General features: G+C 34.6%; 1 protein-coding gene across 3 annotated transcripts in view; it reads left to right on the plus strand.

The window, feature by feature from the left end:
• The window catches only part of PCLO (piccolo presynaptic cytomatrix protein), a 398,901-nt gene that overhangs the window by 298,016 nt on the left and 76,257 nt on the right, over positions 1–24,628 (plus strand). The window contains exons 11-16 of one of the 3 annotated variants that reach the window (XR_010406551.1): positions 13,061–13,169; positions 13,711–13,778; positions 14,547–14,761; positions 18,886–18,920; positions 20,596–20,646; positions 23,797–23,869. Coding sequence is in view for 2 of the 3 variants with exons in the window: in XM_045864796.3 (XP_045720752.2) it covers positions 13,061–13,169; positions 13,711–13,778; positions 14,547–14,761; positions 20,596–20,646; positions 23,797–23,921 (568 nt within the window). In the remaining variant the exon portion in view is untranslated. Of the gene's footprint in view, positions 1–13,060; positions 13,170–13,710; positions 13,779–14,546; positions 14,762–18,885; positions 18,921–20,595; positions 20,647–23,796; positions 23,922–24,628 lie in introns of those variants that run through there. The other 2 variants (XM_045864796.3, XM_064575346.1) reach the window with 2 other exon arrangements.

Below are 24,628 nucleotides of genomic sequence, written 5' to 3' on the forward strand. Positions count from 1 at the left end.
ATCACTAAAGGGAGCTTACAGATATGCCTCCTCCCATCCCAAAGAATCCCAGGTAACCTTTGGGTAATTTCTAACAGCAGAGTGTAAACTTCTCAAGGCAAGGAACTGTCCAGGAACTGAAACGGAGCCTTCTATGCTTTCATTTATTCCATTTGTTAATTTTTAAAATAATTCAACATAGTTATGGCATTCTGCTGTGTTCCAGATAGAATGATGTGTGTTGAAGCAGAAAGAATATTCTGCGGAAAGGCAGGTTTTTAGGTTTTCATGCCAGCACTGAAGGAATTCAGATTAAAGGCTTTTCATATGTATAGTAAGTTACACTGAGCACTGGAAAAAAATAAGATTTCTCTCTTAAGCTACTTTTGTTTTCTTTTACTCTCTAGTCTTTCCTAGATCCTCATCATTGTCATTTATGGTGCTTGAGTCTGCTAAGGTCTATGAGTGATCCCTTTATTTTTATAATTTTTTTTTAAGTACATGCTATATAGAGTGATCTCTCTTGATCCCATGGGGACATAAATGAAGAAAGCATGGGCTGTACATTTTAGCAGGCAAGACAGAAAATAGCAAAGTTATTTGTAAGTAGCCTATATTAAATGGTAGTATATGCTAAGGAGAGAAATACAACAAGGAGCAGAGATATGCACATAGGAGGGTGGGGTTGCAACTTTAGAGGGGATGTTCATGGAGGGCCTCACAAAGGAGGCAGAAACGTAAAGCCCCGAAGGAAAGGAAAGAGGGAGCCAGAAGTTACCCATATTCCAGCAGACAAATGAAAAGGGCAAAGGCCCAGAGCAAGATCCTGCCTAGTGTGGAGCAGGAAAACTGAGACAGCAAGGAGCCCAGTGTGGCTGGAGCTAGCGAGCATATAAGAGAGGACAGCAGAAGTTTCAGTCAAAGTAGTCACAGAGATGGGATCTTGTGGGCCATTATAAGGACTTCAGCTTCTATTCATGTGGGATGAGAAGCCCCTGGGCTGACACACAAGCGTAATGACATTTAAATAGGAACACTCTACTCTCTCTCTCTCTTCAAGTAAATAAATAAATCTTTTTTTTTTTTTAAAGGGAGGGGGTGGGGGTTTTCCTGGGCACCGCTTGAGCATCTGACTCTTGGTTTCAGCTCAGGTCATGATCTCAAGATTGTGAGATCGAGCCCTGAGCCCTGCATTGGGGCACTCAGCAGGGAGTATGCTGGAGATTCTCTGTCTCTCCCTCTGCCCCTCCCCCTGCTTGTGTGCACACATGCTCTCTCTCCAAATAAATAAATAAATCTTTTTTTAAAAAATTAAAATAAATAGGAACACTCTAAGTGCTGTAACTAGAATAGTTTGAAGGAGTAAAGGGTAGAAAGAGAGCAGTTAGGAAACTAAAGAAGTAATCCAGGTATGCGATGGCTGTTCAGACCAAGGTGGGAATAGGGACATAATGATAAATTTTTGTTACATTGTATATATATTTGTGTACACACATACCCAATACAACATATGTGTTAAATTTCAGATCAGTGAAAATGACCTCAGTGTGTTCATTCCTGTGTTCCTATACATAGTATTCAGAATTAGTAAGCCAAAAATCACTCCCCCATATTTTTCAAACATAAATCCCTACATACCCTAACAGTCCTACAGAGTGAAACATGGAAGAGACTGACCCGAACCTTCCAGAAGTGGCCACAGGGGAAGAAAGGTGTAGGCCCTCTCCAAACTGCACAATGTTATTAAAATAACAATTAGATTATTGTAAACCTTGCCTCTTATGTCTTATGTTATTAAATGAATTGAGTCCGAGTTTGCTGTGACCTACCCAGTGTGTGGTGGGCATACACCAACCTGTTAGAACTCATGGTGGTCCATCCTCAGTCCCATTTCTCAGCTTCCTACCCACCAGCCCCCCAGAGTTCTCTAATCCTGGAGCCGGGGTTTTGTTTACCTTCCATGATGCTCCTACTCCTCCCTGGGAGAAAGCATGTCAGGAGTCATAACTGATTGACCTTAGTGACCCAGAATCTAGTCCTCTCTCTGACACACACTAAGTATCTGTTGACTTGATGTGGTAAGTTTTATCATAATTAAATACATTCACTTATTTTGATGTTGCACTTAATTCTAAAATATTAGTTATAAAAATAGTCAAGATTTTATAATTAGGTTCTGTGTATCTTTAACAGGAAAAAAGCCCTTAGAATGCCAGTATTCCTGAACTTAGATGAGGAATCGGGAAAGCTGGCTTGTGGAACTACAACTAAATATAATTTCTAAAGCTGAGGTTTCACATCTGTAAAAGTAGGGGTAAGTCACATTTACCCCATATATTTTACTAGAATACTGTGAAGATAAAATGAGAAAAAGTGGGCAAAATCATTTTGTAAAAAAAAAAGTCTCATATTGATGCTATTAACATAAGTGAAATGGGTCTGATTTTACTTTTAATCCAAAGGACTTCTTATAATTAGCTGGTGTATGTACGAACGTCTTTTGTAATTCATATAGTATATAATTGCCATTAGTTTTTATGGTTGTAATCATGTTTGCTTATGAATTAGGAGAAATAACTTATCTACATGAATTTTTGAGAGCTGAAGGGAAAATAATTGAGTTTTGTTTTACATCAATGGATAGATATTGATGTTAAACTGTTGGCTTCTGGGGCACCTGGGTGGCTCAGTCGGATAAGCCTCTGATTCTTGGTTTGGGCTCAGGTCATGATCTTGGGGCATGGGATCTAACCCTTCCGGGCTCTGTGCTCTGAGCTCCTTGGGGAATCAGCCCAGGATTCTCCCTCCCCCTCTTCCCTCACTTCCCCGCCTCCTCCCCCTCCACTCTCCCCCTCCACTCTCCCTCTTCACCCTCCCTCCCTCACAAATGCGCGTGCTTGCACACACTCTCTCAGATAAATAATTAAAATCTTTTTTTAAAATGTTGTCTTCTTAGGCAATCTTGTTTTTCAGTGGAAAAATCAGTTATTATAATATGTTGTATATTATTATATATATTGAAATATCAGGGATGCCTGGGTGGCTCAGTCGGTTGTGAAGCTTTGGCCTTCAGCTCAGGTCATAATCTCAGGGTCCTGGGATGGAGCCCTACACCAGGCTCCCTGCTCAGTGGGGAGACTTCTCCCTCTCCTTCTGCCTGCCACTGTCCCTGTTTATGCGCACTCTCTGTGTCAAATGAATAAATAAAATCTTTAAAAAATAAAGGAATATTTTACAAATTAAAAGTGATGTAGAATTTTTTGGAATGAAATTCTGCCATCACATGATATTTGTTATTTATTGAACATCTCTCAAGCCAAAGTAAATTATTTTCTAAATCTTCTTTGATAACTAAGAAATAGAATATTGACACTTCTTATGAAGTAACAACACCTAATTCATTTTATTTCTTTAAGATTCTCTCAGGATGATAAAATCTTTATTGATGTTTTTTATTGTTTGAAATGGCTTCTTTATTTTATTTATATCCTTTAGCTCCTCAAATGGTGAAAGAATTTATACATTAAAAGTTCATCATTTTAATTTCAATTATACCATTCATAACAATAGTACCTTTGGCTCAAAAATAAGCAAAATATTGTTGTAATATTATAACATGTTGTAATATTTCTAGTGATGAGTACTTAGGTCAGGATAAAAACTCCCTACTTCTTTGTCAAAAGAAACATTCTGTTCTCTTATACGATACACTAAGTATATTTGCATTTACCTTTTGCTTTTAAATTTTGTTTGGAAGATTTCTTTTTAGAATTTTCCTTTTCAGAAATATAATTTTCTTTTTATCTGATTTTAGAAATGATTTAAACTTACAATTCAGTAATCAAAGTTCTGTGCATTCTACCTGTCAACTAATGTTTGAAACAGAATTTATATTGTCATTATAGTTGTTAATTCTTAGGGGAGATGATGTTGATGGTGATGATGATGGGGATGGGGATGATATTGCCCCTGATCCAGATACCTCCTGTATTTATTAGAAAACTCCTTTCCTAGAATAAAGTGATGGTATATTAAGGTGAAATATGTTGTCTGAGTAGTGGGATACATTTAAATAATATTTTAAAAAAAGAACAATACAGAATATATGAATATTAAAAAAGTTTAAGGACATAATTAAAGTGACCACCCTTAATGGTTCACTAGAGATACTTAAAGGAGAGGAGGCAACAGTTAAGGCAAGCATTTATCATGTACATTTGCATCCTGTAGCCAAGCTTCCTATGTCCATTCAGTTAACTATGTATCTGTATATTCACGAGTGCATTTTGGATTAGTGTGTTACACTCTATTTAACGGCATTAATCTGGTAATACATGAATTAGAAAGTCACTTGAGAACATCCATTTTGTTCTAACAAAATGAATTGGGAAATTAAGAAAAGTTTATAAATTTATGAACTTCAATCTACTTCAGATGAGATGCTGACATCACATACCTATCATTGGATAGCTCCACATGTTATATTATTTTCCTGGAATTATTAAAATTTTACTAATCTACCCATATCCTTTTTCCTGTCTTATTCAGCCACATTCTGTTTTAGTATGTTTCAAACAATACATCTAATTCTAAACACCATAGACTGTAGCCATAGAGTGATGTTAGCATCTATACCAATATTGGACTGCAATACTAGATTATTTTAGAGGTTATAGTGATGAGAAACACAATCCTATCATGATAATCTTCTTCAAGTTGAACCATAAATCACAGCTAATTATATTCCCCTTTTTACCTTGACTCTGTTTAAAAAGCATGAATTTGCAATAGCTCATCTTGTCTCATATAGGATTTTTTTCTTTTTAAGGGCTGAACAGTATTCTACTATATGTATAAACCATGTTTTCTTTATCCATTTATCTATCAATGCATATTTAGGTTACTTCTATGTTTTGACTATTGTGTCTATAACTATAATGAGCATGGGAGTGCTACTATCTCTTTGAAATCCTGATTTTAATTATTTTATATAAATACCCAGAAATGGGATTGCTAGATCATGTGGTAATTTTGTTTTTAATTTTTAGAAAACATCATACTGTTTTTCATAATGGCTGTACCATTTTACATTCCAGCCAACAGAGAACAAAGATTCTAATTTCTCTTCCTCTTTACCAACACTTACTATCTTGTTTTTTTGATAATGGCCATTCTAATAAGTGTGATTTTTATTTGAATTTCCTTGATAATTGGTGACACTGGGTAATCCTTCCTACATTATTTTCCCTTACAGCAGTGTTCCGCATAATTTCCCATCAGTGTGTCTGTGTAAGTGTGATATTTGCTTATTTTCTGGGAGTGGAGTGGAGAAAAGATGAAAAAGTCAATTAACCTTTTTTGTCATTCCTAATTGGCATTTTTTATCCACTGTAAATAGTTCATCCCTCAAAAACTTTGTTTGTTCAACAGTCTTTTCATTTTTTGCATGTCAAAGTCTTCAAATAAAATTGTCATGTAGAGGGACGCCTCTGTGTCTCAGTTGGTTAAGTGTCTGCCTTCAGCTCAGGTCATGATCCCAGGTCCTGGGATCGAGCCCCGCATCAGGTTCCTTGCTTAGTCGGGGAACCTGCCTCTCCCTCCGCCTGCCGCTCTCCCTGCTTGTGCTCGCTCTCTCTCTCTCTCTCTCTGACAAATAAATAAATAAAATCTTTTAAAAATTGTCATCTAGAGGGGCGCCTGGGTGGCTCAGTTGGTTAAGCGACTGCCTTCGGCTCAGGTCATGATCCTGGAGTCCCGGGATCGAGTCCCGCATCGGGCTCCCTGCTCGGCGGGGAGTCTGCTTCTCCCTCTGACCCTCCCGACCCTCCCCCCTCTCATGTACTCTCTCTCTCTCTCTCTCATTCTCTCTCTCTCAAATAAATAAATAAAATCTTTAAAAAAAAAAAAAAGAAATGAAAGCTAGAGCATCTGCAAGGATCTTGCTTGCTTCATAACACAAGTCTATAAAATAGTTATGACCTGCTTTTACAACACATTTTATTTATATGATTCTTTTTCAATGACCGTTATTGTTAGCCATTAATGCTGTAAAATATCTAATAATCTATTTTCTTTGTAATTATGTTTTTTTGTGATTAGAACTAAACCTATTTTAGATCTGTGAGTTTAAAAGTCATTGATTCTAAATATTTCAGTTTATGCAACCTAGAAAAAAAGAGTGGGTATGCCCAGACTGTTCACCTACAGTCTTTGATGTTTCTTAGATATTTTTTTTCTATTTACAATGTTGTGAGAATTTTTTTTTTGTAAATTAATTTCATTTGAGAATTTATATATGCACACCATACTTTGCTTATTTTAATTGCTTGTTTTCATAAACACTGTGAATGAAAGAAGAAACATGGAAAGTGAATCGGTCAAGCCCCCATCCCAAATTAATGACAGTTTTGAATACAGAATTCAACTTCTTTAATTGTGAGCTATCGCAAAATTGGGAACCTGGGTGGCTTAGTTAGTTAAGCATCTGACTCTTGATCTCAGCTCGGGTCTTGTCTATATAAGCTATATAACATTACTCAAAGAACTCTTATCAGTGGTATTATCATAGCGTATACTTTTGCTTAACAATCTGTTTCATTTATATTGGGCTTGTTTACTCAATATAAAAATATGCAATAGTTTAAAGCAAAAAAGTAGAAAGCTACCCCAAATCTCATATATATATATATATATATATATGTTTAATACTACTGAAACTTGGAAGAATGTGTATTTATAAAATTATTTTATATATTTTTATATATATATTATATATATTATATATATAAAAATTTTATATTATAAAATTTACATTAAATATTCTAATGAGCTTAATTCTATTGTCTTTATACTATGAAGACACAATATCACAAGGATATTGTGATATATCACATTTTTTAAAATGTATAACTTAATAGAGTTAAAATTTTGGTATTTTAGGTTGAAAACATCTTTTAGTTTGAATGGCATTAGCACTAGGTACTTTGGCATGTAACTAAAATTTTTTTTATTATTTTAGAAAAAGAGAATGGGGGGAGGCAGAAAGGGAGAGAATCTCAAGCAGACTCCACACTCAGTGTGGAGCCTGATTCATGGCTTGATCTCACGACCCGAGAATATGACCTGAGCTGACACTAAGAGTCGGTCACTTAACCAACTGAGCCTCCCAGGCGTGCCTGGGATCTAAGTTTAAACCAAATTTAGATTCAGACTACAAATTGAATGTTCCAACCCCTGAGTTAACCAACTGTGGCAATGCCCAGAAGATAAACTAGATAGGATGTTCCCTGGGAGCCCTGGGGATCCAACACCAGCCCCAAGAGCCTGAACAGTGACCACAGAGGGCAGTGAGAGGAAATGTGGGGAATGCAGAAGAGAAAAATTAGATGACATGTTTCCTGTGCTTGAACATCTTAGTATATATAGAAGGAAAATTTGTAGATAAGGAAAAATAATGAAAAACAATGTTTAAATTTCAGGATCCAAACTATTTGTTCAAATCTTCATATAAAGCTCCAGTTCAAAAATTGCATTTTCATAAATTGTAGACAAGCAGTTGACTTTTCACTGTGCCATAGTCATAGAAATAAACCGAAAGTAGAGTAGAAATAAACCAAAAGAGTGATCTAGCAATATCATCGCCCTTGAGAAAGCCAAGGATGGCAAATTAACCAGTTTGCTGAAGGTCACAACAGCTAGTAAATACCCAAACTAAATGTGAACACAATATGATTATGGAGAAGAGAAAGTATCAGCAGTCAGCAGGACATTGGTTCATAAAACACATTTCTGAAAAAGTATTTATCTTCCTGAAAATAGCACATACATCCCTTATTAAAAGAAGGGCAGATTTTAATTTTTTAATGTTAAATATCAGACACACACATATGTCATTGCATTTGAAAGTATTACTAGACTATTGGTTAAAAAACCAAAATATAACATTTTATTGTAGCCCTTTTTAGCAATTCAGACTACATTCTCAATGAAATTCAGATTATGTTCCTTTCACTGTATCTCTAGAGACATTGTCCTTGTTAATGGAAGTTGTTCTGATGCCCTATTCAAGTTGTGAGGTCATTTTATTTTTATTTTTATTTTTAAATTTGATTTTATCTAAATTCAATTAATTAACATATAGTATATTATTAGTTTCTGAAGTAGAGTTCAGTGATTCATCAGTTGTATATAACACCCAGTGCTTATTACATCAAGAGCCCTGTGAGGTCATTTTAAACTCAACTCATTCAGGTAAACCAGGTAAACAGGGTTCCTGAAAGTCCCTGAGGATATCTCTAGAGTATGGAGAGTGAGGAGGGAAAAAGTAGGCAGAAAGAGACCGCTTCAGTGAAAGTCGCTCCAGGTTTATGTATGTTATGTGCCAAGGCTCTGTTTTAAGTTTTGATCGAATTATGTATTCCAAGAGTAAAGATAATAGCAATCATAATGACAAAAAATGGCAATATTATTATTATATTAGCCCTTCAAGAAGATACTTGCCAACCTTAAGATTGTATGCTTCTAGATGAGTTTTCTCAGGAAAATATATCTGGGTTTTTAATGTCTTCTCATGATTGAGGGAGTCTCCTTTGTCCTCTAAATAGGCAGGATGTTATTCAAATACTATTTTTTCCCTTTACTAAAGATACCTTCCCACCACTCTTTTTTCCCTTCCTGATTTTCGTTTCTTCCACCATTTTTTTCTTTCCTTCCTTTATGTTAATGGATAAATTGGTTAAAGTTTTAAAATATTGAAAAATAACTTTATAAAAGAATCAAATGCATCTATCTATGTATTTCTCTTCTATTAACATTCCATCACTTGAAAATGAATGAGTAATTAGTGTAACTGATGTGGACACTATATTGGACCCCTGAAACTCACTTGCAGGGTTTGTTCACGATTCAGAAAGCCAAGGCAAATGACCATTTCAAATTCTGTTTTGCTGCTGCTGCTAATTTATAAAGGACTTTTGAGAGCAAATGTCCAGATTTAGGAAATTAATCTATAGTCATGGTTAATAATATCAGTGGAGAAAAGGTGCCAAACAATAAATTATGATTAATTTATTATATACGTATATTTTAAAATTAAGTCTGGGTTTTGTTTTGTTCTGTTCTGCTACCCCAATGGCATTAGATTCTCATTCCGTAGCACGCCAGCCTCATTGGTTCATGTAAGTTTCCCTCATGTATGTATGTATGTGTGTGTGTGTGTGTGTGTATGAGTGTGTGGCTTTTGTGTTTTTTGTTTGTTCATTAATTTATTCATTTTCTTTTATCTCATTTTCTTTTCCCATTTCCTTCTTCTGTTCATGAACAACTATTATAATTTACAAAATTTCTGTTATTTTTCTTTAAATATATAATGTTACCTGGTATGAATAGCATTTTAATGTACATCAAATGACATTGTCCTATAGACAGATCCTGTCTCTCACTTGGTTTTACTTGGAAAGTAGTTTTAAGGTGGATCCACCTTTTGGTGTTAACGCCTGGTATGGTCTTTTTCCTGCACCCTCTGCCAGATGTTTTCATCTTGAGCACTTACTATACTCTCATTGTCCCATTTCTCCTGATACTGCCCCCTCCCACAAATAGACACTCAGCAAGATTTCTGAATCATAGAGTATACATGTGTTTAATTTCATGATGTTCTGCCTCATTGCCCTTCAGAGGGGTGTACTTATCTGCATTCCCATTAAAATAATTACATGTTTATAAATTGTAAACAAGCAGTTGTTGTATTTTCCTAACCCTTAGTCATAGCATTCTCACATCACAGAGTGGGGGTAAAGCTGAACAGCCATCCAGCAAGTATAATCTCCTTTGGAGTCCGGATCCCCTGATCCTCCATCCTGGTCAACACCTGGTATTTTCTGGCTTTTAAACTTTTTGCAAGATGATGAGAGCTCACTAGTATGTCATTATTGCTTTAATCTGTACTTTCTAATCACTAATGAGTCTGAGCCTTTTTATATATACCTATAACACTTTTAAAATTCTTCCTCTCTGAATCATCTTAATTTTACTAACTGCTAAGATGTTTCTGTTTTTTTCCAGTAGAGTATCATTTTTATTAATTTTTATGACAGCATACAATATTGGATGCAAGGTCGTGATCACCACGTAAGTGACTAATTAATTGTGTAGAGCCTGCCACTTACTAGGTGCTGAAAAAATAGTTGTGGAATAAAAAAAAAAACAGTCATGAGCATTTGTGTTATATACTTTTGGATATGCCTATAAGATTTCAACTGTTAACTCAAATGTAATCCATAAGATGTTTGTGATGTAATGGTAAATAATAAATATAGACAAAGAAATAACATACATGAAGTTGTGCATTATAAAGAATAGCATTTACTAGTTTTAGGAGATATAAGTTAAGTAATCCTAGAAGTTATAAAAGTTATTTTTTTATTCAAACATTACCTGATTATCTTTTTTGTTTTAAATAACATGTTAAAATATAAGATTCTGAGCAGCAAATCCTGTCATTGGTTGTTGCACATTCAAGAAAAATTCAGATGATCTTAGTTTTCCTATTAAAAGCTATTAGTGTAGGTACTTTCTAGGAATATAATTGAAACATCATCTGTCCACTCTCAAAGTTGAACAATTCATTAATATACATGTTGATATAATTTAAATATAAAGAAAATGTAAATGTTTGCTCATAATACTAAATAATTGATATAACCATTCATGTGTACGCTGCCTTCCAGGAATTATTTCTAAAACAAAGTGTACAGGGTTATCTTCGGATTGACTCTGCTTCCATTCAAGTCAATTAAATGATAAAATATTACTTTATTTTAGTGTACTTTATCACATTTATCATAGTGATCCTCAATGTAGCATGATCATGTTCAACAAATTTTTACTGCATTTTAAAATAGTTTAAAGGATTTTGAACTAACTTTTTTCAAGAATATTGTATTTGAAATCATATCATACTTAATTCTCACAATTATTAAAACCTTGTCATGAATTAGTAAGGAGTGATTGGTTATATTCACTTGGTTATTTTAGTATGGTTCTTGTAGGATTTGTAGGGATTTGAAGAGGTGACAGATAGGAAAGGTATTATTAAAGGATGATGTGCAAGTCATCACATTCCCTGTAGCATCTGATACTCACCACTGGAACCAAGTACTGGCAAAATCTTTTGAACCACAGTCCTGCACAAACTCTGGTGGAAAACTGAATGAAGAGAAAAGAAGTTCAGTCTGTGTATCATGGAACAGAACAGATTGTGTAGTTTATGACCTCAGGTTTATTTCTACGCAAGCTTCTAGTTATCTGTTGTTTTTTTCAGCAATTTTATTAACAATTCTAAATAGTTTTCCCTTTGTAATACTGGAAGCATTTTTTAATTTCATTGGTAATTATGTCTTGTAAATTTGCCCTTTTATTTTGAGAGGTGAAAAATAAACAAGTTAATCCAAGAGAAGCAGCATGAAGATTATGCAGCTATTTATTTTCATAAAATATGCTCTTGCTGAAAAGTGACAATGCAATTATAACACTATAATTTGTTTCAATTCAAAATCATCTTTACATAAATGTACTATTTATGCTGACTTTTTTTAAAAAGTATGTTTTTCAGTGTGCTTTTCCTTTTGTAGTGCTAAATTTTTCTTTAGTGGTATCATCATTGTCTCTTATGTAATTTTCTCATTTTGTACGTACAACAGCCTGGGATTGTTGAATTAAACTTAAGGCCCATCTGAAGATAAAGTTTTGTTGGAGTAAGTTCTAGAAAAGCCATTTTTGTTTGTGTTATTGTGGACATTTTTATGAACTTCTTTTGCCATTTCACTGTAGTAAAAAGAATTTCCCTTACTTGTTTGCAACTGGTAATATGCTTTCCAGTGTATATCAAAATCATTAAAACTTTTGAAGATTCAATTATGCCATGTTTAAAGTTTTCCACTGAAGCCAATGGTTTGCAATAGGGAATTTCACATAGGCATCTGTGAAGCTCGTTGAAAAGCTAATTGTTCAAGTATTTCTTTTTATTTCAATTATAGCCTAATTATGGCACACAGATTTTTATTAGGTAAAGCTGGTAGCTTTCACAAATATTTGGGCACTATAACTTGGATAGTTTCATCTAATTTCTATCCATTCACATAGTGGCATATTAGGACCATATGATTCATGCCAAATATGTACTCCTAAATTATTTTGACAGCTCATATAAAATGGACCAAAGAAACAAAATTTAAAATGTTGAAACACTGTTACTACATTTTTTTATTGAAAATTATCTTTCTAGACAGAGAGGAAACATGAAATGCCCTCTAATTAATCCAGGAACATAATTGACGCTATCCAACGCAAAAAGAAGATATAGAGTTCTTTGTTGAAACATTATTAAGAATTTCAAAATGGCGCCAGTGATGTGTTAAACCAAGCATGGGCCCTTCTAAGCCCAGGGCCTTGTCCTACCACATGGACCACCACACACACACACACACACACACACAGACACACCCCCATGAAACTGTCCTCTCTGTAACATGCCTGCTGATTCTACTCAGGGATGTCTTGCATGCAGTGAAGAAAAAGAAAAAAATACCACGTGGAAATCTGTCTTATCTGAGCAAAGTTGAAGCAATTAACAGCTTCTTAAGGGGAGCTTCACAACAAGCTACTAATGACTTTTTTTCACCTCTCCCATTCCATTATGGAATATGGAAGTTTATACTCTTCTAGATGCTTGTTCCCCATAGGAAAATTATATTGGTGCTTTTTTTTCCTACACAAAATTGGCCTAAGCAATATATGTTCAATAATGTTTTCTTTACTAAAGTAGTGTGAACAAAATGCATGTGTTTGGTAATATTTAATAAGTTTTCAAAAGCAACATTTTGCATGTTGTAGTAGACACATTTGATGTGTTCAGGTGAGTGATGAAATCAAACTACATGTGGCATTAATGTTCCAGAGAACGTTGAACTGATGCTCTCTGAATTGGTGTGCTGAGTTGGTTTTTAAATGTCTTCTATGCCTTATGGACCCCGACTAGAAATACAACACATTTTTAATTTTATACTTGAATTTGTCTCTTTAGGGATGCAAGTATTGGAATGGAATGGAATTCCTTTAACTTCTAAAACGTATGAAGAAGTGCAGAGTATCATTAGTCAGCAAAGTGGGGAAGCAGAAATATGTGTAAGACTGTGAGTTTTTCCCCATCTTTTTGTTTCCATTTTTTGGCTATTCATGACTCTTTTAATTTAAAATTGTTAAGGTGGAACCTTTGCCAGTCAGCAAGATTTTCAGTAATTAGAAAATAAAGTGAATACAAGTTTTACAGATTTCTTGTGCTCGGAATCAAAGTCGAAAGCATAGAAAGAATTCAGCTAATTTTGTGTCTGATTATGTCAGTAGTTCTCCCCTTTCATGCTTTTACTGAAACATGCTTCATTTAAATGAAAGCCTAAACCCATTTAGATTTCATGTCTGTGTATAGTATTTCAAAATGAACTTACATTTAATCCATAAAGATTTCACCTTAAATAATCATTTTTATCAGCTGACTTTTAACAGCATTGCAAATATATATTTGGTTAGAAGGATGAGCATGCTTGGAAATTGCTTTATATCATTAACCACTTCTCATTTACCTACTGAAAAAAAAAATCAAGGTAGTTGAAAAAAAGGGCCTTTTGTCTCTGGTTTCCTCAATTTCTTTCTTAATTTCTTTGTTTTAATTTTTAGGGACCTCAATATGCTCTCAGACTCTGAAAATCCCCAGCACCTGGAACTTCACGAGCCACCAAAAGCCGGTAGGTGAAAGTCATCTGTTTTCCACTGTGGGTTAAGGTGAAGACGTAACTGAAAGGTAGTTATAGGGGCACATGAAGCTGTAGGTGAAGATATATAGACAATCATTGATACTGTATGGGCAAGATGCAGTTATAGACTAATAGATGTTATTTATTTATTTATGTAATCATAAACAAAATCAAAAGCAATACAGATACATTTTAGCATTCTAGGGAAACACATACTTGCATGTTAGACCCGTGAAAGAAATTCATACAGAATTCTTGCTGTGTGAGTTTACATTTTTAATTCTTTAAAAATAAATTCATCCCACCAGAGTAATCCATGGAGCCATTTACTTGGGGTTTTATGGAATTTTTAGATAATACTTGATTCTCTTTAGCATAACCAGACTATAGAACACTCATTCTTGAATCTTTTGATTGCCTTTTTCTTATGAAGAAAAAAATCAACATGTAATTTCATAAGGACGTGATGAAACAGACTTAACTCTTTCTGAGCTAACAACCAGAGTCTTATAAATATAGATCGATTATTACATGAGAAACATCACTTATTTGTTTAACAAATATTTACTGAACATTTTCTCTGCTGCAGCCAGCATTCTAAGAGTCTGGGTTACTGCACTATAGAACAGACCCAGGCCTGCAGAACTTTTCATACAGCTGTGCATGTAAAATTACCTTGTCATCTAGAACTCGCATAAGCTCCATGGTATTAAGTACCTATGAAACTGAGAAATACATAGTCACTTCATTTTGTTGTAGTGGATAAAGCGAAATCCCCAGGGGTTGACCCTAAGCAGTTGGCAGCAGAGCTCCAGAAGGTTTCGTTGCAACAGTCTCCACTGATTGTGTCGTCCGTTGTGGAGAAAGGATCTCACGTTCATTCAGGTCCTACATCAGCGGGATCCAGTTCCGTTCCCAGCCCGGGGCAACCAGGGTCCCCCTCCGTGAGCAAAAAGAAACACAGCAGCAGCAAGGTGAGAAGTGACCTCTGAGTTACTTATTTTCTCCTGCTCCTTATTCAGACAAGGACAAAGGAAATCCAGTATCATTTTCTAAGGTGTTTTTCTTGTGATTTCTCATTTTATTGAAACAAAAAAAAATTCCATTTCTTAACATATAACTAATCAAGATGTTATAAAGATGATATATTTCTACATTTCTTAAAATATTTTAGCAAATTATTATTATGAGACACTTGAACAATGTGTCTAATGCTTTGTAATTCCTGATTCTTTTTCTCTGTAGTTGTTGCATAAATCTGAGCCTCTTTATGTATGGAACATTAGCTTTGCATCTTTTTGGAAATGCAAGATATACATTACATTGGATTTGATCATTTAAATAAAAGGTATAAAGGATGCAGAGATAAAGAGGATTTAGGACAATGAGGAAAACCTGTAATATAGAATTGCTACTTTGAATTTTATCCCTAATTCCATACTAATTGGGGTGCCTGGGTGGCTCAGTCATTTAAGTGTCCAGCTCTTGATTTTAGCTCAGGTTATGAACTCTGGGTCATGAGATGGAGCCCCGCATTGGGCTCTGTACTCCACGGGAGTCTGCCTGAGATTCTGTCTCTGCCCCCCCCCCCCATGATCTCTCTCTCTCAAATAAATAGATAAGCCTTTTTAAAAAAAGAAAAAAAAAAAGAAAGAAGGAAAACCGGTAATATAAAATTGCCATTTTGAATTTTATCCCTAATTCTATGCTAATAAATGTTCCCTTGTTGGAAGTCTTCATTTGAAATAAATGTTTCTAACACTATTATTTCCAAGCTACTGGGCTATTAAAAGAAAACATAGAATTAGTTTTTTAACCTTATAAAAGCAGATGAAATGTAGACATTTTGCAGCTTTTTCTTCATAGATTTGATTCTTAATAAAGAAATTCTCATTATAGTCAGTAAATATATTGGAAAAAGTATTCTTTTGTTTAAACAAGAATAAAGATTTCTCTTTACATAGTAAGATATATGGGAGGGACAGGCCATGCTTGGGTAAACTGACTGGACTTCAGAAAACAAAGTTTTTTTTACGAAGTATAAAAACAGCAGGTATCTCCAGGTGTCCCCCAAATCCCTTTTATTCAGAAACAAACAACAAAGGTAAGATGATCTTAATCATTGTATCTTTTGATGACTTGTCCCAAATTAAATATAGCAGGGCTTCTCAAAGAATAATTTCAAGAATAGTTAGATTCAATTTCAAAACAAATTTTAACACAACTATAATTTCCCATATTTACCACAAGCAATTGTGTGTTAGTTTTCAAGAATTACCTCATGGAGGCTCTCTGTCTCCTGAGACTGATATTTCTCATTCCTTTCTTAATGTTTCCAGGTAGAAGGCCTCAAGACATAACAAACTCTGCTAGCAAAGTTTCCAAACCAAGCACATTATAATAAGTTTCTCATCCTAATATATTTTTTATTTCAACAACTGACATCACCATCCTTCCAGAAAATTAAGTACAAATTTAAGACCACCATTGCTTCTCTTTTTTCTCCATTCACAGTGTCTGATCAGTCACTGAATCTTGATCCTGAGAATTCTAATTTTCTAATAAGGCTGTAGTGATTTTCTGTCTTCTCTGAACTCACCAATTTTCTTTAGCAAAGCATTATTTTTTTCCCCAACATTATTATACTCACTACTGCTAACTCCATTCACCATTCTCTCTTCCTTCCTCTTAAACTACCTTCCAACTGTCTGATCTGTAACAGTGATCTGATTGGGTCACTACCCTGTTTAAAAAGTATCCCTGCTCCCTAGAAAGTTGACTGCCTCACCTCTGCCTATGACCCTATCCTGCTCAGTCTAAAAGGGCTTGGTCAGTGGTTTTCCTTGGGAAATTATTACAGTAAGTATAACGTTCAATCTTTACAATAGCCTTGCTAATAAGTACTCTATATATTAGGGTTTCCAACTCATTCCTACTTTCCACAGACATTTTTGAATGGCACCTCAGTGTCAGGGGTCACACTTTGTACAAGATACAAAGATGGATAAAATCCCTTCCCTGCAGACTAGGTAGACCAGTAGTTCCTAAAGTGTGATTCCCAGTAACAGCATCAGTATTATCTAGAAACATGCTAAAAATGCAAATTCCTGATCCCACTTTATACCTTCTGAATTAGAAACTATGGGGATAAGACCAAGCAACCAGGGTTTTAAAAAGTTCTCCAAGTGTGTGTGCTGCCCCTTGAAGTTTAAAAGGTACTGATCTAAAATACAATGATATGTAAACAAATTCATTGAAGGTATATAATGTTGGATGTCATTAAGAACTACAGTGAGGGCATGAAGAGTGAGGTTAAGAAAGCTGGTGTTAGCTAATGAACTGATTTGGTAAAGGGGATAAAGGGACCAACATTCCAAGCAGAGAGTGCAACATGAAAAAAAATCTCAGAAACAGAAATTGCCTGCCTAGAATGTAAGTGTACAAAAAAATACAGGGATAAGAAATAAAGGAAAAGCCTAGACGGTTGTAAATTGGAGAATATTATGTGCCATGCCTGGCTTTTACACTGCAGTCTGCAGGAAATGAAGAGCCAGTGATAAGCTGTAAGCAAAAATGAAGTAAGAATAATAGGAAGGCTTTGTCCATGAAATCTTTCCATAGCCCATTCCTGCCTTAAAATCAGAAGGTATCCTTTTTCCTTTTCTCCTCCCTCTGAAGTGCCCCATGCTTTATGTATCTCTTAAGACAGTCTGTATCTTTTTTTTTTTTAAAGATTTTTATTTATTTATTTGACACAGAGAGAGACACAGTGAGAGAGGGAACACAAGCAGGGGGAGCGGGACAGGGAGAAGCAGGCTTCCTGCTGAGCAGGGAGCCCAATGCTGGGCTCGATCCTAGGGCCCCAGGATCATGACCTGAGCCAAAGGCAGATGCTTAACCACCCAGGTGCCCCAACAATTTGTACCTTGATTGTAGCTACTAGTTTCCTTATTTTATCCTCCCAGTTAGGCTGCAATCTCCTTAAGAACCAAAACCCCTTTCTTACTTTCTCTGTGCTTCTTAAGCACATAGTAGAGGGGCTTACACAGCATAGTAACAAATAAATAAATATTGTGAATTAAAACATCATTGGCACTTGTGAGTCTCTATAATATTACAGAGGTGCCAAATTTGTTTTTTGTTGTGGCAAAGTTTTGGCAATGATTAGAAGATGAAAATAAGTATAGTAGGACAAACATCAAGGAAATTATATTGACATGTTTTATGATATGCAGTAATTTTTTTCCATGCCAAGAATGTGGCCTATGTGGTTTTACTATATTTTTGCTGGAAAAAAAATTTATAGAACTGTATTGTCCATAATGATAGCCACATGTGACAATTGAGCCCTTGAAGTGTGGCTAGTCTGAATTGAGATATACTGTAAATGTGAATTAATGCAAAGTTATCAAGACTTAATATGAAAAAATATAAATTATCTGGTTACAATTTTGATATTGATTTCATGGTATAATTATAATAGTTTGAGTAAATTGTGTTATATAAAACATTATTAAAAATTAATTTCACTGGCTGATTCTTATATTTTTAATGTAACTACTAGAATATTTAAAATTACCTATGGTCTCATATTCTACTCTTCAGTGATGATATAGAGATTACTTAACTCTTACTAGTAATAACAATAATCAAATCTAATCACTTTTGGGATGTATATGTATATAATGTTACACGTACATTTTTAATTAAAACATATAGTCACTAGATGCTAACACTCTTGAAGGAAGAGACTGTTACCTGTTCATCTTTTGGGGCATTTATCTCTAACATTTAGCTGGTATAGTTTCTTAAAACATTTTTTTCTGAATGAATGAATGAATGAATGAGTGAATAGATAAATAAGTTTAATGATATTTCCTGACCCATCAACGTGTAGTATTCATAAAACACAATACATTGTTTTCATTTATTCTCCAAATCCTACAATGTTAAAGAATTTATATTGAGAAATTACGGAAATATTGAGTGATGGTCTGAAACTTACATATCCCTGAGTCAGGTACTATGTCCACAAATGTCATATGTTCTTTAGATAATTTATAGAATTATGGTTTTAACTTCATTGTGTTTTCATTAGGTGTGAGACTCGGTATGAAGTTATAAAACATTAAGGTAACGGAATGTATTAAAACTAAAATATTTAAATACAGTTAGCATAATTATACATTTGGATACTTAGAACACCATCTAGTAAACATTCTAAATGATTATTCATAAGTAATTATTAATCTGTTAATACTCAAAATGGTTTCTTCTGAGTAGACAAAGGTAAAATATGAATCAGAATTATTTAAATACATGTTTATATAAGCTATGTATATGACTATTTTAAATTATTTTGTTTAAAACTAATTCAATACGAATTTTTATCTTCAAAATTTTTATTTTACCACCTCAAGCTGTTTGCCTCTGAAATTCAAAACAAACCTTCTTCATTTTATCTTTAAAGTTTGAATGATTTCTTTCAAGTCATGGTATGAATAAATGATTCAATTAAAGTACTTTAATCATGTCTTATGAAATAGGTCATTGGTTTCCCAAACTTTGCTTGTCATAGCACCCTGAATGTCTGAGTAATTTTTTTCCATGGCTCTCTTATGCCCAAACATATACCTAGAACAGTTTTATTTATTAAATAATTAATTAGTATTTAAATCCTAACATCTGGGTAGCCATTGAAAAAACAATACATATAAAATGAACTGTAAGTCGGCTAATTGAATTTAAATTTAAAAAGTAATGTATTTGTTTCATTGTTAATAACTAGATTACATTTCATTGTGATATGTGCAGCTGATGGACATTGCACAGCTACTCAGACCATGAAATCAGACTGCACACTAAGTGATTTCCTGTTTTTTACTCAGCTCACTGAGTTTCTTGAAGTATATTTTGTATCACCGCAATCATTAAAAAACACCTCACAAAGGTAGGACATCATTGAAAGGAAAGTAGTTGGCTCTAATCTTGAAAGGGAACTCCCCGGAGCTCATGGTTTGCTCGGTGTCCAACAGATATTGATCTTTTTCAGACAATCACTTCTTAATATTTCACATTCCTTAATTAAAGTTCTATCCTATTCTATGTAAGTTCTCACTTCCTTAATAAGTTGCTTATGTCGGTAAAGCCTTAAGAATATTCAGGAATGTGATCTGGTAAACTGGCTCCTAATGCTGAAAAAAATGACTGATTGCTGACTTGTTACATTTCAATGCCGTATTTGTACAAATGGAGAGATGATATCCCTGACTCCAGATCTGTAATAGTGTTTCAGGTAATGGGGCACCCACACTGGGAGATATTTACGAAAATGGAGGCCAGCCTGCCACCCCCAAAATAAGGCCCTGTCTGTCCACATGTGCATAATATTGGCCTTGCCTCCCTAGAGGGAGCAGGGAGGGGTTGAGCACCCATCGAAGGAGAACAAGGATGGACTTCTCTAACCTTTGTGCTCCTAGGCAGTCATCATCTAAAAACAATGTCTTTTTCATTTCTGTATAGATCTTTGAAACCTGTAAATACTTAAATTGAGTACTTTAAACCAAAATGCTCATTTCATTAAGTAATTGAAAATGCATTCCTACAGGTATAAAATTGTAGCTTCAAAACAGGCTGAGCAAAATGAAAAAAAGATTTATGTATCTATAAAATTAAATCACATATTGAGAAGGAAGTGCATTTTCCAGGCAGTATGCTCTGACCAAATAAAAATTCCAGAAGGAAGTTGACATGGTAAATTTTATGAAGGGCTTATCCATTAATACAATATATGTTTTTAATATTGCAGCCTACTGATGCAACAAAGGTTGTCTCTCATCCGATTACGGGGGAAATTCAGGTATGGAAGTTTTGGAAAAATCAGCATTGTACCATCTTCGTTGGCTGTTTTGTTCCCCCAACCCTGGTCTGTTGAAATTGTAAACACTGTTAGGACCTTTCCTGTTTTATATATGTTGTATATTACACATACAGACCTGTGAAGGAAAAAATACAATTTTATAGAATAGCATTTTAGTACATAGTTCATAAAACCTGATTATATGTATGCAGTTCTATAATTTGATATGTGTCTGATGCCGTAGCAATATCAGTACGTTTTACGTCTCAGTTTATACTTGTTGAATGTGTTTCAAACATGACAGATTCTTCTGGAAATGTGAAGTTTCCCCTTGAAGAGTTTCATGAGTCCGGTGCTATCCTCTTTTCTTCCTCCTACCAACAACTGTTGTATAATCGCTGAACATTTCTTCTAGAGTAGTGCTTTTCATCCCAGCGGTCATAACCAGTTTGTAATTCATAAAATCAACTTAGGGGATTTTGATCAGGAAAATAGAAGAAAAGTAGTACAAATCACTCTCTTTTTTACTTCTATAAACGTGTGTTTCTGTGTGTGTCTTGTATCATAACTATTTCTTACTGTGGGTTGTATTCAGAAGTGTTGTAAAAACTGTGCTTTAGGTGATACCAAAAAGTAATTCAGGATAGATTTTAAAAATCACATAAAAATAAGTAACACAATGTAAAATGATAACTACTGGGAGATAGCCACGTTCAGATAAGGGGAAGAGGACAGTAAGTCTTAGAGCTGTGTCTCCAACATAGTCTAGAGAAGTTTTCATGAATGGTTTCACAAAGGACAACAGACTTGAACCAGTTTGAGGATAAGCCCTGAGAAAGGGGGACTGTGTTCCTGGCAGAAGAAATGCTTCACAGGAAGTTTCCGCTGCCAGAGAGTAAGTAACAAAAGGCAGGGATCAGCTCTGCGGCTGTGAAATGTTCCTGTACGGATAGGTTGAAACTGAATAAAACCTTGGACACAAGCTGAGGGGTGTTAACCACCACACTAGGGTGATCAGTAAGTATTTTGGGATAAGGGAGAGACTAACTGAAGGGAATATATAATAAGATTTCACACAGCAATGGATCCAGGAAGTATTATAAAGGAGAGGACACAAACGCAAAGGAAGCAATGAAGTGATGATCTAGGCTCATGCTGGTTAAAGCAGAAGCGGTGTGTGAGTGTGAAATGGGAAGAAGTGCAGAATGCGGGCACCTCACTGAGGAGGATCCAGCAGCCCAGAGCCTGGAACCTTCCGTGCTGCACACCTTGCAGCCTCACTGCTCCTTCCCCCTTCCAAGAAAGCCAGACCTGATCTTTCTTGATTTCACCGGCAGCCAAGAAAATGCTAAATTTGCTGATTTGCTGATTCCTAATTCCACCCCCCCTTTTTTTTTAAGCTTCTTGCCCCCGGACCAGTGTTGGCTTTGTTTCTTTTTGCTTGGGGTTGTTTTTTTTCCTTCTTTCATTTTCCTTTCCCTTGAGCAGTAATATTTAATTCTATAGCAGAAATTTACTCTGATAATATCCTTTCTTAACTCTTAGGCTGTTTTCTTTTCTCTTTTAATATTTTCTCATGACAGTGATTTCTAGCTTATTTCTTTATTTTCTTGTAGCAAAACCTTTTTGCAAATGCAGCTTTATGTGGACAACCAAATAAATGAATCCACCAGCCCTGGGGTAGCTCAGGGTGGAAGGTGACCGGGGACGTTTCATTCTGTCTCAGAAGTAACATCTGAGCAACCCTAAGCGTTTTCTAAAGCACTGCAGGATCAATGGTGAGAAGCACTTTCTTAGGGTTAGCCTGCAAGTTTTCATTTAAATAAGAAATGGTTTTGGTGCCTCACCAGATAAAAGTGGACATAAAGGCTGGCAAAGAAAAGACTACATGGGGAAGCATTTCTCCTTAACAGTTCGGAAGCTGTTCTAAATCTCAGTGAAATTAATTGCAGAATAATTCCATTTTTCGATACCCCGTTAGAGTACACAGTTACTGTAGTTTGCAACTTCCCATTTTTTTCTCTTCCTTCATGGCACTTTGTTTTATATGTCACGTTGCTTTCATGATGGTCAGACTGAGCTTTTCTGTGTTGAAAAAAGGAATGGAAGATTCCTTTTCTGCCAGAAAAATATAACCAGATGAAAATTGTGCTAAAATTAGGAATTATTTTAATTATCAGATTTTAAATAAAGCTTGGCTTCCCTACATTATCCCGTTCTCAACATGAGCACAACATACCTGTTTCATGTTATAAAAAATAGGTTAGTGTTTTTATTTATGGATTTTTTTTCTTCTGAAATATAGATCCCTTCCTTTCTGCTATTTGATAAACAAAAGCAGCATCAGGCAAAATTAAGGCTTATTCAAAATGGTGCCATAAGAATATTTAAATTTTGAAGGAGAAAAATTAGTTAGCTCCATTATCTTGAATTATGCAGGCTTCGCAAATATTTATTTGAATTGTTAATCTTTTCCTATTCAGTGACAATTGTGCAACAGCCATTAAACATCTAGGAGGCAAGGCCTCTTCTTCCCTCTTCAGAATCTAAAATTAAAGAACAAGATCTTATTGTCGTAAACTCTGACTCTATTAGAAAAGCAGACACAGAAAAAAATTATGGGTAATATAATGTAATATGGAAAGAGATAAAATCCACATGTTCTTAAATATTCTTACATTTCAGACTAACAGCTCCATCTTTAAATAATGATTCCACCTACTGCAATTATTTGGTAAAATGCAAGACATTTTCTAATAAATTCATCAACTGATTTATTTTCGAAATCCTGGTAATTGTATTCATGAACGCTAATAACATTACTATTTTTCTAAGAGTATAAATTTAGTTTAAAAATGTAACTAGCAATTCACTGCATGATTTTTCTTCTAAATGAATTTTAGACAGGCCAGAACTTTAACCATGGAAAGAATGAACAGCACATTTACTAGTAATTAGCATGTGCCTGGGACCTCTCAATTAAATTAGACATACACTAGTCTGTTCAGTTTCAAGTAAAAGGGAAGTGAAGGTTGATGCTCCTTATGAGACTAAAAAAATGTACTGGTGCGTTATTGAATAATAATGTATTATAGATTTCTTAAAACAACAACAAAAAATATTCATGGAATATTTTGATGTCCCTTTAAGCTTCAAATCAACTATGATCTTGGAAATCTCATAATCCATATTCTCCAAGCAAGAAACCTTGTCCCTCGAGACAACAATGGTTACTCAGACCCCTTTGTGAAAGTGTACCTTCTTCCTGGGAGAGGGTGAGTAAAGAAGCAGTGTCTTCTAAGTATCGCATCTCATGGATTAAAAAAAAAAATAGTGTTAGTGTTTCTAGTTTCCACTTTTAAAGAGTTTAATATCTATTCCTCAGTTTTATTTACATGTCATATTTATTTATTTCCAACTATTAGAGAAGGTAGAAATAAAAATTTGCAGTGAAGCATTCCTGGGGAGCCTTGATCATACTAAATCCTGTCTTGACGATACATGTCAGTCTTTTGAATCTAGAAACCACTATAACCAATCAGATGGACTGTGAAATCATTTAAGGAATTATTTGTGGCAGATTTAGAGCATTAGCTTTACCTTCCCAAATTCATTTGCAAAAACAGTGTTCAAGGACTCGTAAATTACTGTTTTATCTTGTAGGACATCTTTATCTAGCCCGTTACACGTTCATTAAGTGACTTATTGATGTCTCCTTATTTATATGTGTATTTTCAAATCACTGTTTTAAAAATTATAAAATAAGAGTAATATTTGAAGTGTTTGTTGAATATTAAAAAAAATATTTAATAAGTATGGTAAATATTTGGTAAATAAACAAAAAATATCTCTGAATCTCACGTGATATACAAACTTCATATAAAGCAAGTGCTCTTTGGAGATGTTTAATTTTCATATGATAAGTGCAAATTGCTATGTTCTGGTATATAAATCAGTACTCAAGGATGGTTTCAGAACAGTG

The sequence above is a fragment of the Mirounga angustirostris genome, unplaced genomic scaffold (genome assembly GCF_029215605.1).
Source record: "Mirounga angustirostris isolate CCGP_5_RB_7025 unplaced genomic scaffold, mMirAng1.0.hap1 SCAF_12, whole genome shotgun sequence".
NCBI lineage: Eukaryota > Metazoa > Chordata > Mammalia > Carnivora > Phocidae > Mirounga > Mirounga angustirostris.